General features: G+C 41.5%; 1 protein-coding gene across 1 annotated transcript in view; it reads left to right on the top strand.

Moving 5' to 3' along the window:
• Window positions 1–4,961: 4,961 nt before the first annotated feature.
• Window positions 4,962–19,601, top strand: part of CMTM6 (CKLF-like MARVEL transmembrane domain containing 6) — a 23,183-nt gene continuing 8,543 nt past the window's right edge. The window contains exons 1-2 of the mRNA XM_011985378.1: window positions 4,962–5,563; window positions 16,520–16,696. Coding sequence (XP_011840768.1) covers window positions 5,426–5,563; window positions 16,520–16,696 — 315 coding nt within the window. The 5' untranslated portion in view covers window positions 4,962–5,425. The remainder of the gene's footprint in view (window positions 5,564–16,519; window positions 16,697–19,601) is intronic.

A 19,601-nucleotide genomic window follows, 5' to 3' on the forward strand; every position in this document is an offset into this window, starting at 1 on the left:
ACTCCGGAGGCTGAGGCAGGAGTATGGCGTGAACCTGGAAGGCGGAGCTTGCAGTGAGCCGAGATTGTGCCACTGCACTCCAGCCTGGGCGACAGAGTGAGGCTCCGTCTGAAAAAAAGAAAGAAAGAAAGTGGTAACAGGTACATATGTACCAAAGTATAGAGCTTATCTGGTGAATCTTCATCCTTATTCTGGATAATCACACGTGGATTTGGTATGTGACATTCCTTATTCCTTTGGCCCAGACAGCTTTGTTGAGCCTGGTATCAACTCGCACATCTCATCTGGAGCTCCCATCTCCTTCATGGCAAATTTCCGAATCTCTTTGAGTGCCCAAGGGGCACGCTTCTTGAAGCCCACTCCATGGATGTGCTTGTGAATGTTGATGGTGTATTCTCGGGTCACCACCTCGTTGATGGGGAAACCGCCCTTTTGCTCTTTGCACACTTCTTTGTGGGAACCATTCTGCTGGGTCCAAGCTGGAAAGGCAATATTTTATTTTATTATTTATTTTATTTTATTTTATTTTTAAGACAAGGTCTCACTCTGTCACCTAGGCTGAAGTGCAGTGACACAATGGCACAGTCAAGGCTCACTGTAGCCTCAACTTCCCGGGCTCAAGCGATCCTCCTACCTCAACCTTCCAAGTAGCTGGGACTACAGGCCTATGCCTCCACACTCAGCTAATTTTGTATTATTATTATTATTATTATTATTATTTTAGAGATGGGATCCAGTCTGGTCTTGAACTCCTGGACACAAGGAATCCTCCTGCCTGGATTACAGGCATGAGCCCGGTCTATTAATAAGTTAGATAAATCTTTGAAGCATGCTTACCATATGCTTGTATGAAAGTTATCTTTTTAATTTTTTGAAATTTGTACTTTGACACCAACAAGTGTTACTGCCTCCTATATTACCTCTGTCTGTTATTATTCTCCCTCAATCTCTTCGTTATCCAGACTTGAAATATTGGCACCTGCTCCAATTCCTTTCTTACTCTCTAAACAAATCAGTCCTCAAATCTCACTGGTTTTACCTTCAATGTTCTCTTGGTGCCATCCCCATGACTACCGTCAGAGTTTAAGCTTCTATTCCCTCTCTCCTGAAGTTTTATAACAGCCCTTACCTGGATCTCTGTAACCAGTGTGCCCAAGGCTGCTAGAAAAATATCCCCAAGGAAAAGCTCCGATAATTCCACTCCCTTTGCTAAAACTTGCTGTGGTTCTTCATTACCCAACAATAATGGAAAGGCCCAGTTCCTTAGCTTGATTTTCAAAGCCTTCCAAAATTTGATCTCCAGCTTATATTCCTTAACTACTCTGTCCTTCCCTGTTCCCTTCATTCACTGTATTTCATTCACTATGCATACTTTCTTTGCCTTCCTTCATACCACCCTACTGCCTGAATACATTCTGCGCTGTATCTGTATGTCCAAACTGAAGTATAGTTTAACCCCAACTTGAAGCTCCACTGTAGTGATCATTTTAACTGAAAGTTATCTCCCTCTGCTCTGAATTAGCAACATATTTAATTTGTATCTCTTCTATAACACATATCTCTTTCTATTTTGTAACATAGTCCTTTGTGGACATTACTGTGATATCACTGTAGGATAGCGTCTATAATCTAACTTTGTATCCACATTATTGCCTAACTGTGCTAATATCCATAAGAGAGCCAGAGAAAAATTGTTTAGCAGGAGCTGCTGAAAAAATTAAACTCTGAACTGAAAAAGTAGTACTGAGGCAGGATAGATAGTCAAGGAAGTGCTCATATCCTCAGGATGCAGCAACCGTGGTGACCCGAACAGTCAATACAATAAGCCTTAGCATTTGAATTGTGATTGAACTCAATCGAGCAAAGCTATCTTCAATAGGGAATTTCTCCTGTAGACAGCATGAGCACTTTGATTTTACCGTCCTCAAACTGACCCTTTGCTCATTATAATAGCATAAAACACACCCCTGGGTGGAGATTTACGATGCTAATGGGACACCTGAGGGATGAACATGCGTGCACAGCTACTGCACATGTGCAGCCAGAGGACCAGCCAGAAGATGCTTACTACTAGGTTGGTGCAAAAGTAATTGTGGTTTTTCCATTTAAAGTAATGGCCAAAACCGCGATTACTCTTGCACGAACCTAACGGTAACACTTCTTCCCACCTCCTTATGAATAATCATAATAATGCAAATAATACATGATTAGCAATAATCTCCAGCATTAATCAACGCCGTCTCGTCCTTTCGAGCAGCCTGCCCTGAATTCTCTCTGTCTCTCAGGGTGTGATGTCTATTCTGTATTTAGTTTTCCAAATATTTTTTTCTTTTGCAATAAATTATGCTGCATCTCTTTTGCTGTGTGTCTCTTGTTTAAATTATTTTAAACTAAGAAGACAAGAACTGAGGTCTTGCAGCAGCCTCCAACACTACCACATTATTTTTTGAATGTCTGAAATCCCATCAAATTATGTTCCCCAATCTCTTCTTGTGAATGTTTTTCTTTCTTTTTTAAAAAATTAATATCTATTTTTAAAGGAAAACAGTGAATATTCTTTAAAACCTAAATTTAGTGTATCTTCCTTTCTTCTTTTTGTTGTATTTTTTTCACCATAAATAAGATTTCTCATTTCAACATAGTGAGTCCCACCATTTGACTATTCAGTTGTTTTATTCATTAATGAGGGTGACAGTTTTCTGTGTGAATATGCCCATCAAAAGAGTTTCCTATACAAGTATTTGCTCATGAAGCACTAACATTTTTATTTGGTCTTTCAATTTATGAAGAAAACATAAGGGATGCTCATTTCTTTACCTGGGTGAAATATTAGTCTCTAAATCCTGGGCACCCCCAAATCATTCAGAGCAAAGAAAATATGGCATGTCTACTGTCTACTACACAATGGCTTTCACTTTTATCACATTATAAAACAGTGTTTCTCTATGTGGATGGATTTGTTCCCAGACTCACATGAAGAGCTTGTTACAAAAGTATATTCCCAAGCCCCATCCATATTCAGAATCTTTGGGGCTAGATCTCCAAGAATCTTCATTTTAAATTAACATCACAGAGGCTTCTTTGCCATCTTGGAGTTTATGAATCACAGGCTAAATTCATGTCTTCTTCTAAAAATGCAAAGAGAAGCAGAGACCCCTAGAGAATTGCGTAAGTGTGCCCTAAACGAACCAAGAGGGTTGACGAAGTGTGTTCGTCTTCCCTCGTCTCAAAGTATCCTTGTTTCTTTGTAACTTTCCCCCAATACTTTATTTTGAAAATCTTTAAACATACAGAAATGCTGAAATAATTGTACAGTGCACACCCATATACTTCACCTAGATATTACCATTAATATGTTACTGCAGTTGCTTTATCAAAAATCTTTGTTTTTTGTTTGTGGTTTTTTTTTTTTTTTTTGAGACGGAGTCTCACTCTGTCGTCCAGGCTGGAGTGCAGTGGTGCGATCTTGGCTCACTGCAACCTCCGCCTCCTGGGTTTGAGCGATTCTCCTGCCTCAGCCTTCTGAGTAGCTGGGATTGCAGGCACATGCCACCACACCCGGCTAATTTTTGTATTTTTAGTAGAGACAGGGTTTCACCATGTTGGTCAGTCTGGTTTTGAACCCTTGACTTCAGGTGATCCACCTGCCTTGGCCTCCCAAAGTGCTGGGATTACAGGTGTGAGTCACTGTGCCTGGCCTATCACAAATCTTTTATCCATCTCTCTAGTCATCAACTCATCTTAATTTTGGATGAATTTCAAAGGAAATTTTAGACATCAGTAGTGTCCAATTTGGGAGGATAGTGACTTGAAGAATAACGGGACAATGAATCCTTGTAGCCCTGGTGAAAATACAGTGGCTTTCTTTTGTTGGACAGAATTGGTGGCATCTTGGCCTTGAGAGGACATTCAGAATGCATGTAATCAAAGACAGAAAGGTAGTTCTGGCTAGTTCAAGGTGGCCCCTGTGGGGCAGTATTTACTTGTCTCTATTCATTTGAATGGGAGCTTTCGTTTGTTACTGGAAGAAGAAAGGGAAGTTTGGGGCCACGGAGAAGATGTAGCAGCTGATGGCAGCAGAAACCCTTCTCTCTTCCATAGGTTTTGAGACTCCAATGGAGAGATGAGTTAGAAGCTGATGTTTTCTGGGTTAGTGTTTAGCAGCAAGGTGTCGAGTCAGACCGCTTAGGCCTGCATTCCAGCTGCTCTTGGCTGTTTGTCCTTGGATATGATCTCAGCCTCTTGGCCTCGGTTTTCTCATTTGAGAATGAAGGTAACCGACTTTATACTGTTGAACCTACTTTATATTGTTGTGAAGACCCTGTAAGTCAATCAACTTCAGTTGCTAAAATATAATTGCATTCCTCGACAAGTTCACACAAAATTAACATATGTGACTGCAGCAGTTGGTGACCAAGAAAGAGACAAAGGAAATGATTTTGAAAAGTGAGCCAAATGGAATCTGGGGAGACACGGGAGGAAGCCATCCTGAAAGTCCTTACAGACAACTCATTGTACTTAAAATGAAATCCGAATTCTTCTCTTGGTCTGCAAGGCCTCCACATTATCTGGCCTTTGCCTACATCTCCAACATCTCCTTTCCTCCTGTACTTACCCCTAGCGACACAGGCCTTTGGGCTTCAGATTGAGCCAAACTCATTTGGTCCTCGGGACATTTGCACTTGCATGAAAGGCTCTCCCCAGAACTTTACAAGCCTGGCTTCTCATACTTTTTGAGTCTCACTCAACTCAAAGATCATGGTCCTCAGAGAGGCCTTTCCTGACCACTCAGTTTAGTAGTGGCCATTTAAGTAGAGCACCTTAAGTAGAGTACCTTAAGGAGAGCTCCATTCTTTTCTCCTTCTCCTTCCTCTCCTCCTCCTCCTCCTCCTCCTTTTTTTAACTAAATTTACCAAGCCACCAGAGGTGCTGAATCCATTATTTTCGTGTCATATTTTCACATCACACTATTTTCACGTCACTTATCACTATCTGAAATTACTATTCATCTGTTTTCTTGTTTATTGTCTGTCTCTGTTACTAGGGATCCTGTGATTTTGGGTGGTACTTGCCTGTCACCCAAGCACCTAGAACGGGGTTCACTACACACTGAAAGTACCCAAAAATATTAAGTGAATGAACGAATGTCAGGATGAAAGATGGAGGGAAGTGAGAAACCCATCAAAGGCTCACAGAAAGAACTCAATCCTTGGATGAAAATAGGAAGAATCCCAAGCGCTAACAGGCAAGTTTGCTGAGAGGGGAGCAGGCGGGCCGAGGGCGGGGGCGGGAAGGGGCGGAGTCGGGCGGAAGAAGGGGAAGAGGCCCAGGAAGTGACGGCCGCCTCCCCGCTACCGGGGACTTCTGGAGTCCGAGAAGTCAGCGGTCCGGTTGCTGCGGCCGCCGTGCTCACCGGCCCGAGGCGATGGAGAACGGAGCGGTGTACAGCCCCACTACGGAGGAGGACCCGGGCCCCGCCAGAGGCCCCCGGAGCGGCCTCGCTGCCTACTTCTTCCTGGATCGGCTCCCGCGGCCCCGGCGCGTTCTCAAGGGTTTGCAGCTGGTGAGTCCGCGGTCGGGGAGGGCGAGCCCAGGCCGGGGAGCGGGGTCTGGCCTGGGCTTGGGAGGCCGCCGAGCTGCTTCGTTTCAGCTTGGTTGTTCAGTAAGAGGCGGTTTCCACACCTCTAGTTCCTTTCCTCTCCGCCTGGGGAGGGGGGCGTTACCCTCCGCCCTTCCGCCGGGCGGCCCCCAGGCCCACGGCGCTCCCCATCGGGATCCCACGACCTGGGGCCACCCAGTATTAGGCGGGCTCAGGAAATGCGTCGGAGACCCAAGTCAGCCACTTCAGCATCTTTCGCTCATCCTCTGTAGCGACTTTCCTCTCTTCTCTCTGCTGCTACTCTGCATTATCGCCCACAGTGCCTGCATTTAGACTGTGAAGCGCTTTGTGTTTATCTTTCTCTGGCTCTTGCGGTTTTCCTGCGGCGAGCCCATGGGGGCAGCTTAACTTGCTGGACAAAGTCCTGCGATACCACGCGTGGCATTGAGATGTGTGTGTGTGTCCAGTAAATTGTCTTCTAAAAGTTTTATATTGACTGGAAAATAATTATTTCAAAATTGAGCAATATGGATTCTAAGTGGAAAGTCGAAAGGACGGTTTTTTGTGAGTGTGTGCGGAGAGCAGACCTAGGACATGGTACGCATCTTTCCGTTTTATTGAGTTTATTTTAAGCAGTTAAAGTACCATAAACCTATTAGTGAAAACATCAAAGCATCTTTGGGATTTAAATTATTCACTTTACAGTCGTGTTGAGCTCCTGTGTACTGTTTCAACCACTGATGAGCAACATTTTCTGCAATAGAACCAGTTTAGGAAAAATCCGAATGCTTACAATGTTTATGAGTTTTGTTTTGTCTTACTTTGTTTTGTTTTTTAACCATTCTAAGTAAAATGGTTTCCTTGGAAATAAATTCTTACAACTCAAATGACCAGAAGTTAAATTCTTAGAACTCAGGTGACCTACTTTTATTGAATAGAAAAACAGAAGTCGGAAAATCGGCTGTTTAGCGATCAAAACGATCACATCTGCTGAGGACTGGGAAATCATTTGAAAGCAAGGGATAATGCCGCCTATGGAACCCAGTATCCCTGTAGGTAGTTCCACACTGGCCACCTTTAATTTATTACGAGGCATCCGGGGCTCTTCCCTGCCACTGTTCCTTTGCATAAGCTGTTCCTTCTACCTTCTTCCTTCTGCTCTTCTCTTGTCAGCTGTCACATGATTTTTAGGTATTAGCTGTATTTCTCTGCAGTAAAGCTAAAATTTTCTACGTGAATAGTAGAACTCTTTAGAACAGAAAAGAATATTCATCTGAAGCTTTTTTTTTTTTTTTTTTATTTTTTGAGACGGAGTCTTGCTCTGTCGCCCAGGCTAGAGAGCAGTGGCGCAATCTCGGCTCACTGAAACCGCCTCCCCGGTTCAAGCAATTCTCGTGCCGGGTAGATGGGACTACAGGCACGCACCACCATGCCCGGCTGAATTTTTTTTTTTTTTCCTCCTGTATTTTTCATAGAGACGGGGTTGATCAGGCTGGTCTCAAACTCCTGACTTCAGGTGATTTTCGCTCCCCGGGCCTCCCAAAGTGCTCGGATTACAGGCGTAAGCCACTGCGCCCAGCCCATCTGAAGCATTCTTGCTGCTCAAAAAAATCATCTGTATTGGTTTGCTGCCCACAAAATCTCCTGTTTTCAGTTGCCTTTATTTTTTTTCTTTCTAATAAAAAGTGGCAAAGCTAACGTAAATTTTCTCATTACCTTCTTATAGTTTAGTAAACTGTAGTTTCGTATCTTTGGACTAGAACATAATCAGTTTCCTTCCTTATTGCTATTATAGAAGAAAACATGGAACAACCAGAAATGGTTGTGGTAAATGTTATACTTGGACACAGAGAAGATGAATTTGCCTTAAAAGATCGTTAGATTGTATTTGTTCTCCATGATTCATAAGAAGAAATGGAAAAAGAATAAAAACTAGTATCTGTTTATGAAATCTATTTATTTGTTTATGGGGAGATTGTCATGTTCAAGAATGCCTTTAATATGGAGATTTAAAAGTACTTTTTTATTATTGCCTTTCACTGTGATGGTTGTCTTTTTGTTCCTGGTTTGTCTGTTTTGATAATGTCTTATCTCTTCACAGTAACAGTATATTACAGGAATTATCCACCAAGTCCCAAGAAAGTTACATACGAAGTCAGTAAAAGTTGTCTTCCAGCCTGGGGCTATAGGCAAGGCCTTAACTCACATTCTTCCTTTAGATAGATTGGTTGTTTTACTTTAGATGTTTAATTTTTTAAAAAAACTAAACAGAATTGGGAGCTCCAGTAAGGAAACAACTGTAATGGAGAAACCCATAATCAGAAGAGGAGGTGTTTTAACAAGGGACCTGCAAACCCTGTGAAATTTTATTCAAAATATTGTACACTTACATGTTTGAGTATATTATTTTGGACCCATAAATCTTAACAGGATTTATAAGATCCTACAAGAGAAAAGAAGCTTGCTCTGAAACTTAAAAACCAGACACTGTATATACTTAGGAAATTCTTACATTAGAGTCTTCGGAGGTTGAATTGGATTACCTCTGAGGTTCTTTCCACTCTTAAAAATTTTTTTTTCAAACCTCTGAGACTCCATGGGGTTTGCTATTACAGAACTGAACATTGAAGGGATAGAGAGTGGAGCCTGTATACAGAGGAGATTAGAGATAAAAGAACGTAGCTTCTCTGTCTCTTGAAGTTACATAGCTGTGTCTACCATTCAGATATGACCTGAATTTTTTTAAAACCCTGAGCATCCCCTAACTACCATTCACCCTTCCAGAGCTTAAGAAGAAATGCTCAGTTGAGAATTCAGTATAAGGAGTTACTGGAGTCCTAACTGTATGCAGTTTTTCAGTTTATACTATCCTTAGATTTGTCCATATGTTCATGTTTTATTTTGTGAATTTTTTTGAGGGAGTTTTTGTTTTAAGGGGAGAATTGATGTTTGGTAACCTAATTGCTTGCTGGATACGCTGGTGCAGTGACCTAAATATGTGTAATTTTCTGTGCAACAAGCTCCACATTGTGTCCGTGCAGTCAGTTGACTGTCCTGATAGCTGCACAGTACTGGGATTCTAGTCGCTCATCTGGCAAGCAGTTTTAGAAATCACCAGTGATTTTTCAATTTATTACATTATAAATGCTACCCTATAAGTACCAAGAAGCAAATTACTTAGAAGCATTTCTTATATTAATGCTCTTTTCATTATTTAAATATGAAAACTGATGTGTAGTAAATTGAAATGTTCTATTTTTACCTTGAGGAAGATTCATAATGTCAGCAAATTACATCTTTGAACGTTTGTAAGAGTAAATATTTGCCTAAGGCAAGGGAGGCCTGGACTGTTTCTTCAGACCAATGGATTTTTAAATTTGAACTTTACTTACAACTACACGGTTTTTAATAGTAAAGTTCATTAATTTATAATTCATATCATTTTGTAGATGGAGCCTTATAATTAATGACAAACATTTAAAAGTTCTTTTTATAAAATATAAGTAGTAGACTGTTAAATTAATGGAGAATTCATATTTAATATAGTGACCATTTTAAGGAACACTTGAAATTTCAGAAAAGGTAGTGAAACTGAGGCTGGGTGCGGTGGCTCATGCCTATAATCCCAGCACTTTGGGAGGCCAAGGCGAGCAGATCACAAGGTTAGGAGATCGAGACCATCCTGGCCAACATGGTGAAACCCCGTCTCTTCTAAAAATACAAAAATTAGCTGGGTGTTGTGGCGTGCGCCTGTAATCCCAGCTACTCAGGAGGCTGAGGCAGGAGGTGGAGACTGCAGTGAGCTGAGATCGTGCCACTGCACTCCATCCTGGCAACAGGAAAAAGAAAGGTAGTGGGGAAAAAAAAAAAGGAAAAAGAAAAGGTAGTGAAACTGAAATGGAGAGACAGATGCAGGATAGTAATTATCCAGTGTTTAAATAACCAGAGCTGTAAGATCATCTTTTAGTCACTGAGACTTCCCAAATCTGTTGATGCTAGCAAATTGTTTTTAATGTATGATTTAATACATTAAGGGAAATATACAGAACTGTGGGTTTAACTTCACAAAGCCAGTCTTACAGGGAAAATCTACACAAACTTACATACTCGTAAAAGGAATTTAACAAACGTTTCATGGGGAGAGGAAGTACAGAGTGGGAGTCAGAGACTTGGGTTCTTGTCTGTGCGGAGCTAACTTGGGGCTTAACTGTCAGTAGCTTAATTCCATCTTTGTAAACATGACGGTGGGAGAGTATGCCCTCTAAGGGCCCTCCTGACATTAAAAGCTTGATAATTCCCTTAATTATATTTGGGTAAAATTTTATGTCATTAAAAGGAGTTACATTAGGTATACAGTTGTTAGGTACTTAGCTTAATATTCAGTAAGCAATATTTAGTGTGATGACTTCATGCTATTGAGAACAAAACTGTTTACCAAAAAATAATAATTGAGCCTTTTTACTTCTGGGTTACATTTACTATGAACTTCTTAGCTAATTCAGTGACATTTTTCTCTCTTCCTATTCTTGACCACTTTGGCATTTAATGCTGGTGACCACTCATTTCTCGAAATTCTTCCTTCAACTTTTACACTTTTTTTTTTTCAAGACGAAGCCTAGCTCTGTCACCCAAGCTGGAGTGCAGTGGCGCAGTCTCAGCTCACTGCAACCTCTGCCTCCTGGGTTCAAGCAATTCTCCTGCCTCAGTCTCCTGAGTAGCTGGGACTATAGGCGTGCACCACCATGCCCAGCTAATTTCTGTATTTTTGGTAGAGACAGAGTTTCATTATGTTGGCCAGGCTGGTCTCAAACTCCTGACCTCGTTATCCACCCGCCTTGACCTCCCAAAGTGCTGAGATTACAGGCGTGAGCCACCACGCCCGGGCAACCTTTACTCTTTTTTCTTTTTAATACAAAAAAGCGTCTGCTGGCTGGGTGCGGTGGCTCACGCCTGTAATCCCAGCACTTTGGGAGGCAGAGGCGGGCGGATCACAAGGTCGGCAGATCGAGACCATCCTGACTAACACGGTGAAACCCCGTCTCTACTAAAAATACAAAAAATTAGCTGGACGTGGTGGCAGGCGCCTGTAGTCCCAGCTACTGGGAAGGCTGAGGCAGGAGAATGGTGTGAACCCGGGAGGCGGAGCTTGCAGTGAGCCAAGATTGCGCCACTGCACTACAGCCTGGGCGACAGAGCAAGACTCCGTCTCAAAAAAAAAAAAGGTGTCTGCTTACCAAAAAAAAAAAAAAAAATCAACTAAAAATATTAAAACCACTTTCCTACCCCTCATACTGCCAGGTGTCACAGTGTGATAATAGTTTGGAGTATGTTTACTTGGTGATTTTTAAGGAGTTTTCTTTTTTCTTTTTTTAATAACACTTCCTGTGGCTTGCTTATCCTCTGTTAGTTGCTCTTTTCCCTCCTATACTCGAACTGTAGAATTCCTTTAGGCCCTACCCAATCCTCTGTTCCTCCTGTTTTCTAACCTACTAAACCAGGCAGGCGTTCCCTGCTGCCTTTATCTAGACATCCATATTCCCTTGCATGATCATCACACAACCACACCCAACTCCTAAACCATTTTTTTCTTCATCCCCATCCTGTTAGGTCAGTTGCCTTATTATCATTTTTGGATTTACTATGCAAATTCTTGCCCTTATGAATATGTTTTTTTTTCATCCTCCACCTAGAATTAGAATGTCATCTGTCTCTCCAGGTTCTGCGTGTGTCTCTACCTGGTTTGAGTCCTGCTTTTCCACTCATTCTTCTCCAGCTCCTTAGAACATTTTCTTGAGATTTTCTAACCTACATATAATGAATGCTCAGTTAATGTGGTATAAAATGTGTGGTTAGTATTGTTTCTTGTACACTGAGCTTATTACTCCATCATTACATCTTCCTGTACATAGAACAGTGTTGGAGTGTTGCTAATTCAAGTACACTTTGAACTAGCAATTGTATAATGCTGTAGGAGCTTACAGAGGAAGATTAGTAGCCTCAGAGATGGGTAGTCAGAGAATTTTTTTTCTTTTTTTTTTTGGTGGAGACGGGGTTTCACCATGTTGCTTAGGCTGGTCTCAAACTCCTGAGCCCAAGCAATCCTTCTGCCTTGGCCTCCCAAAGTGCTGGGATTACAGGTGTGACCCATCGCACCTGGCCAACAGAATTTCATATTGACTATAGCTTGTAGTGCCAATTTCTTGGCCTTTAACTTGAGATGGGAACTAGTAAATGTCCAAACCTTTTTTTTTTTTTTTTTGAGATAGTCTCGCTCTGTCACCCAGGCTGGAGTGCAGTAGCGCCATCTTGGCTCACTGTAACCTCCACCTCCTGGGTTCAAGCAATTCTCATGCTTCAGCCACCCAAGTAGCTGGGATTACAGGCATATGCCACCACACCCAGCTAATTTTTGTATTTTTAGTAGAGACGGGGTTTTGCCGTGTTGGCCAGGCTGATTTTGAACCAGGTTGGCCAGAAGGACTCAAGTGATCTGCCCGCCTTGGCCTCCCAAAGTGCTGGGATTACAGGTGTGAGCCACTGTGCCCTGCCAGATGTCCATACTTAATATTGTACTCCTTCATTCTCTTAAGATGTCCAGGCAGAATGCCTCTTACTGTTGCTCTAAGGCAGTAGGTCAGTAAGGTCAGTAAGAATGACACCTGTTAATGCATTTGGAATAGGACTTGTAATGACCTGAGACTGACTGCTTCTGGACAAGCTGGATCCCATCCTTTTTTTTTTTTTTTTACCGAGAATAGACAAGCAGCCTGTGTCTGTCCTACAGATAACACTTTATTGCCATATAGCCTTCACACATGAGTGTGCCTAGTAATCTAATTGTAACATGAATGGTTCAACTATTCCCAGACCCTAATTAGAGTTTTAGGCTGGTATCTTCTCTCAGTTAATTGACTTTTACACACCTGAGGCATATTTTGTAAATTTCTCAGAGAGAAACTTTCAAAACTTGGACAAGATTTAACATAGAGGCAAGAAAAAGGCAAGTGAAATGTCAGATATTTAGTATTTTATTAGACCATAGTCATGTTAGAACTCATCCTGTAATTCTGATTATAGGAGACTAAGGAAGTGTCTTTACACAGTGGCCTTCTGGGATTTGTCTTGGTGTTGTCACTGTATATCCTGTGGTGTAATGATTGGGAGCGCCTTACCTAACACCTGTCTGAAGGAAGTTGTTTGGGACATGCTGGGCTATTTCATGCTTCACTAACTTACAGGAAATCAGAGGGATATCTATTTTTTTTCTTTTATATAAATTCTTTGCTGTTGTGGGGATATATACATTTTGTGTAACCAGTAGGAGGGAGAGGAAATCCCTTAAAGGTTTGGATACCAGTACAGATTTGAATTTTTTTTTAACTTTTTATTTTGAAATAATTATTGATTCACAGGAAATTGCAAAAAAAAAAAAAAAAAAAAAAAATACAGGGAGGTCCCATGCACTCATTTGTATGTGCATGTGTGTGTAATTCTGTGTAATTTTATCACATGGATAGCTTTCTATAATCACCACCACAGTCAAGATACAGAACTGTGCCATCAGCACAGGCTTCCCTGTGCTACCCCTTTGTAGCCACACCTTTCCCCTTTCTCTTGGCTGCCACTAATTTGTTAGCAATCATTATTTTTTTTATTCTAAGAATGGGCTGTGAATGGAATCATACAATATGTAACTTTTTGAGATTGGATTTTTTTTTTTATTTTGAATAATTCTCTGGAGATTCATCTAGGACATGACATATATCAAGTTTGCTCCTTTTTATTGCTAATGTTCCATGGTATGGATGTACACAGTTTTAACCATTGGACATCTGGGATGTTTCTAGTTTGGGGCTACTATGAATAAAATTGTTATAAACATTCATGTACCGGTTTTTGTACAAATGTTAAGTTTTCATTTCTCTGAGATAGACGCCTAAGAGTTCTGTTACTGGGTCATATGGTAGATATATGCTTAGTTTTTAAACAGTTCAGTTATGCCGAACTCTTGTTCAGGATGGCTGTACCCTTGACTCTTTTTGATGAAAATGTTTTGTAGGATAAGGTATTTTCTATTACTATGAAATGTATCTGTTGATTTTGGTAACAATCTTCTTGCCATTAACCTGTCTGGTTGCTTCTACTGGCCTGACTGGTGTGAGAAGGGAATTCCCTTTAGCCTCTGACTTAGGTCATCAGTCGTTTTGATGGTTTTGGCCCTCAGCAGGAAATTCCCTCAGCTTCCACAAAACCCACACAAACTGCCCAAGCAAAATATTCTTCTTCACTCTCTTCCCTTCTATTTCTAGAGAAGAGTTAGCCCCAAACCTGAACCCTGAATCCTATCTTTAGGGAGCCATTTTTCTTTTCTTTTCTTTTTTTTTTTTTGAGACGGAGTCTCGCTCTGTCGCCCAGGCTGGAGTGCAGTGGCCGGATCTCAGCTCACTGCAAGCTCCGCCTCCCGACTTCACGCCATTCTCCTGCCTCAGCCTCCCGAGTAGCTGGGACTACAGGCGCCCGTCACCTCGCCCGGCTAATTTTTTTTTTTGTATTTTTTTAGTAGAGACGGGGTTTCACCGAGTTAGCCAGGATGGTCTCGATCTCCTGACCTCGTGATCCGCCCGTCTCGGCCTCCCACAGTGCTGGGATTACAGGCGTGAGCCACCGCGCCCGGCCTAGGGAGCCATTTTTCTACCTCTGTCTTTAGATCGACCCATCTTAGTGGTTTCTGCGTAAGTATTTAAACATGCTCAGTTCTCCCCCATGTTGAAATTCCCTTCTCTTTGACCTCATCCACTACTGTCCTATCTGGCCATTCTTTCCCAGCCACACTTACTGCCTATGCTGTCTCTCTTTCACTGCCTTACCCTCCCCTTATTTCCCAATACACAGTATTGTCATCGAGCTTCTCTCCCTGACTACCCTGGAACTTTTCTTGCTGATGTCACCGGTAACCTTCTTATAGCTCAATCTAAGGTAGGTGTTTCAGTGTTGTTCTTACTTGACCTCTAAGTAGCATTTAGCACTCTTGATTACTTGTGTGTTTGTGCATGTGTGTGTGTAAATACTTTTTTCTTGGTTACTGCCCCTTTGATTGCTGCTCCTGGTTGTCCTTTGCTGGTTTCTTCCCCTCTGCATATCCTAGAAATCTTCAGATTCCTCAGATTTCCACATAAGGCTATCTTTCCTCCTTTGGGTCATCTCACCCTCCCACTCTGCTGCCTCCCACATCTTCATCTGCATGTTAGACCTCTCCTTTGAGCTCCAGACCATATATTCATTTGCTTTCCAACTACATCTTCACCTAACTCTTCCACAGACCTCCTCAATCACAGCATGTTTAAAACTATTCTTTCCCCAGCATCCTTGCCTTTTAAAAAGAAAAAAACCTGACTCTTTCTTCAGTGAGGACCAGTATGTTAGTATCACATACACAGCAGTTGGAAGTAGTTAAAACCCACTTGCGTGTAATTGAGTTGCCAAGTTAACCAGAGTTAACATTCTCCACTCACCATACCAAGCGTCCTGACCTCACACCAGTCACCCACAGCCTGCCGTGGCCAGTAGGCGTCTCATTAGCACACCCGAACTCCTGCTTCTGTTATCAGTTGAGTTGTATTGTTCCCATACTGGTTTATGCTAACTATACTTTTATGGCCATACAGTTAAATACTACAAAGCTAAAACTGAGTGTGAAAAGGAATTGTTTTTTAAAAACTAAATTGAATGCTTTGGAAAGACTGAAAGATAAGTTACTAAAATATTTATCTGCCATGGAATTAAGGAAGAGCAAGGCAACTGTAAAAGGCTGGTAAAACTAGTCTGACTCTAGAAAGATTCTGAACTCTGTTTCTCAAGTGTTTATGATGTCACTTCACTTCAGATAACATCAGTCTGGAAGTGGTGGTCCATAGATGATGAAAGTGAGTTATTCAGAAAATGTGGAATTCCAGTCAGCAGACCCATAGAGAAAAAACTCACTCCAAAAGATTGTTAATAAATGTGCATTTTTAAGTTAAAATGTTTAAGGTACCTATGTGTTACCTTATGTTCCGTATTATTTGTACGCATCTTGTCTGATACGAGCTTTTGCATCCTGTGCTATAAGCGCTTCTGCTGCATCTCTCAGTGATTGCCACTCTTCTCCATTGCTGCTCTCTACTCGCTATTGTTTGCCCTGATTTCCTACATCAGTTTCCCAGTTAGATGTCCACCCCAAGGTTTGCCTTACCTCTGGTGCCTTCTCCATATTGTAGCCAGTGAGAACTACTGAAAGCATAAACCTGATCATTGTCAACCTTTACTTTAAAACCCTTAAAATCCAGACTCTTTGATTAATGAGGATATTTAGATCCGGCCTCAGCTTACCTCTCTAGCCTCATATAATAATTTTTGTGCTGCCGTTCTCTTCCCTCAAACTCTATACTTGAGCCGTGTTGATTTGACTCACTTTGGCAGTTCAGTTGGAGGTCAAGGTGTGTGTTGTCTGTATGTTGGGTCAAGGGGTAGGTGCCATGCTCTCATTTCTGAGTCTTTCTATGTACTGCTTCTCTGCTGGGAATTTCTTTCCTTAATCTTTCATCCCCCAAACTGACTCTGTTCTTCAGGTCTCAACCTTCTCCTTCAGGAAGCCTTTCCTGACCCCAAAATTGAGCTTCTCTCCTATGTGCTTTTATAACAATATTATATATTTCCCTTGTTCTGGCATTAGTACATGATGGGTTAATTCTTTATTTACCTGTATTTCCTTCAAATCGGCCAAACTGTAAGTTCTGTGTAGATGAGGTTTATTCATTAATCTTGTTTGCCATAGTCTCCTCATTGTAAATATTCGAGTAAATGTATTATTCAGAAACAGCTTTCTAAATACTGTAGGTTCTCTGAAAAACACTTAAGTGAAATGTTTTTCTTCATTTGTAGTTGCTGTCTCTGCTGGCCTTCATCTGTGAAGAAGTTGTATCACAATGTACTTTGTGTGGAGGACTTTATTTTTTTGAGTTTGTAAGCTGCAGTGCCTTTCTTCTGAGTCTCCTTATACTGATTGTGTATTGCACTCCATTTTACGAGAGAGTTGATACTACAAAAGTAAAATCATCGGTAAGCATGAGAAAATATCATCCCCATATTAAGAGCATAGCTATTTTGTAATCTGGCATAGTTTTATTGTTTAAAGCAGTAATGTTTTCAAAACTCAGCAACGTGAAAAGACAGTATCCCTTGTTCCAACTTGCTCTGCTTCTAAGCACTTCTGTTTTTTCCTACCGAGGGGATGATAGAGAGGGAAAGTGAGATGAAAGTGAGAGTGACAGACACTGCCAATAGTTTACAGTTATTGGTAGTTTAATGTAATTCACATTCGACTTTAAAAAAGCCTAGGATTTTGTCACTTCTGATTTCTCACTTTTGAGTGTCACTCATTGGTTCTACAGTTATTAATTGTGTGCCTTTATTACATGCCAGGCATTTATATGCTAGACACTGGAGATAGAGTAATGAACTAATGTGAAATATTTCTGGAGCTTTAAAATAAAACATTTAAAGCTTAAAGCTTCAGTGATCAGGGAAAATAAAGCAACATGTAATTCTTCCTATATTTTGCTTTAATGGTATTATGAAAAGTTGTCTGTGAGTGAATTAAGAATGCATTTGTTGAATTTATTCATACATTTTCTTATAAAAATAAAAACTACTTGAGAGTCTTATTTTTTACAAAATTAGAAATGCTTAACTTTTTAACACTTAGTATGCTGACATGATAAGGTTTTTTGTTTTGTTTTGTTTTTGAGATGGTGTCTCACTCTGTTGCCCAGGCTGGAGTGCAGTGGTATGATCTCAGCTCACTGCAGCCTCTGCCTCCCAGGCTCAAGCAATCCTTCCACCTTAGCCTCCCCAGTACCTGGGACTATAGGTTTGTACCACCACACGTGGCTAATCCTTATATTTTTTGTAGAGACGGGGTTTTGCCTTGTCGCCCAGGCTGGTCTCAAACTCCTGGACTCAAGTGATCCACCCACCTCGGCTTCCCAAAAGTGCTGGGATTACAAGCGTGAGCCACCATGCCTGGCCCTGACCCTATGTTTTTGAGTATAGTTGAATGTGTGAGATGACACATGAAATAATTTTTATTTATTTATTTTTGAGATGGAGTCTTGCTCTGTCGCCCAGGCTGGAGGGCAGTGGCACAATCTCGGCTCATTGCAACCTCCGCCTCCCGGGTTCAAGCGATTCTTCTGCCTCTGCCTCCCAAGTAGCTGGGATTACAGGTGTGCACCCGGCTAATTTTTATATTTTCAGTAGAGATGGAGTTTCACCATCTTGGCCAGGCTGGTCTTGAACTCCTGACCTCGTGATCCACCCACCTTGGCCAACCAAAGTGTTAGGATTACAGGCATGAGCCACTGCACCCGGCGAAATAATTTATATAGTTACTGAATTTAACAATTGAGCAATTTACTTCTTTAGTAGCATTTGAGTTGTCAGTAGTAGTTTGTGAAGAGTTGTACGTGTCAGGGTTGGCAAAATAATGTACATTTTTGAGGGAAGGGATTATGGTAGATTTTGAACTTTTTTTTTTTTCTTTTTGAGATGGAGTCTTGCTCTTGTTGCCCAGACGGGAGTGCAATGGCAGGATCTCGGCTCATTGCAACCTCTGCCTCCTGGGTTCAAGCAATTCTCCTGCCTCAGCCTCCTGAGTAACTGGGATTATAGGCACCCGCCATGGCTAATTTTTGTACTTTTAGTAGAGAAGGGGTTTCGCCATGTTGGCCAGGCTGGTCTTGAACTCCTGACCTCAGGTGATCCACCTGCCTTGGCCTCCCAAAGTGCTGGGATTATAGGCATGAGCCACCGCAGCCAGCCTTTTTTTTTTTTTTTTTTTGAGACAGGTCTCCCTCTTTTGACCAGGCTGGAGTGCAGTGGCATGATCACGGCTCACTGTAGCCTTGATCTCCTAGTCTCAAGCAATCCTTGTGCCTCAGCCTTCTGAGTAGCTGGGGAGTAGCTGTGACTACAGGCGTGTGCCACCACGCCCAGCTACTTTTTTTGATTTTTTTTAGCCATGAGATCTTGCTATGTTGCCTAGGCTGGCTTTGACCTCCTGGGGTCAAGCAGTCCTCCTGCCTTGGCCTTCCAAAGTACTGGGCTTAGAAGCGTGAACCTATGCCTGGCCCGATTTTGAGCTCTTACAAATAAGAAATAACAGTATAAAAACAAACCAGTAAGAATCTATTATTTTAGATTAATAAGAAGCAAGCATTAAATTATATATTGATTATACACCTAAGATAGTTACTTTTTCTGTATAACCTTTTGTACCTCTTGAATTTTGTGCTATAGGAATCTATTACCTTTTTATAAAAATATATTCTAAGTTAAAAAATAGACTGGAGTGGTGGCTCACACCTGTAATCCCAGCACTTTGGGAAGCTGAGGCAGGAGGAGCACTTGAGGCCAGGAGTTCAAGAGCAGCCCGGGTAACATAGTGAGACCCCATCTGTACAAAAAAAGGAAAAAATTAGCTGGGCATGGTGATGTGTGCTTATAGTCCTAGCTACGCAGGAGGCTGAGACAGGAGGATCACTTGAACCCAGTAGGTCGAGGCTGCTGCTGTGCGTTGTAAATCACACCATTGCACTCCATCCTGGTGACAGAGTGAGACCTTGTCTCAAAAATAAATAAAGAAAAAAAAGTTTGTACCAAACAGTTAAAAATTAACTTTGAAAAACGAGTAGAATCTGAACCAAATCTATCAAGCATTTTATGAGCACACATACACAGTTCTTGGTGTAGTCAGTATGTGACCATTCTGTCATCTGGGCTGGTAATACAGGTAGCTGCTGTCAGCATGGATGTACTGTGTGCCAATTACTTTATGTGCTGTGATTTAGAATCCTTACACCTTATGCTCCATTTCTCTTTGAGGAAACTTAGGTTCAGGGTGATTAAGGAACTTGCTCAAAGTTAACACAGCTAGGATGGAAAATAAACTGGATTTGAACTCAAG

Source organism: Mandrillus leucophaeus, unplaced genomic scaffold (genome assembly GCF_000951045.1).
Source record: "Mandrillus leucophaeus isolate KB7577 unplaced genomic scaffold, Mleu.le_1.0 Scaffold107, whole genome shotgun sequence".
NCBI classification, from domain to species: Eukaryota; Metazoa; Chordata; class Mammalia; order Primates; family Cercopithecidae; genus Mandrillus; species Mandrillus leucophaeus.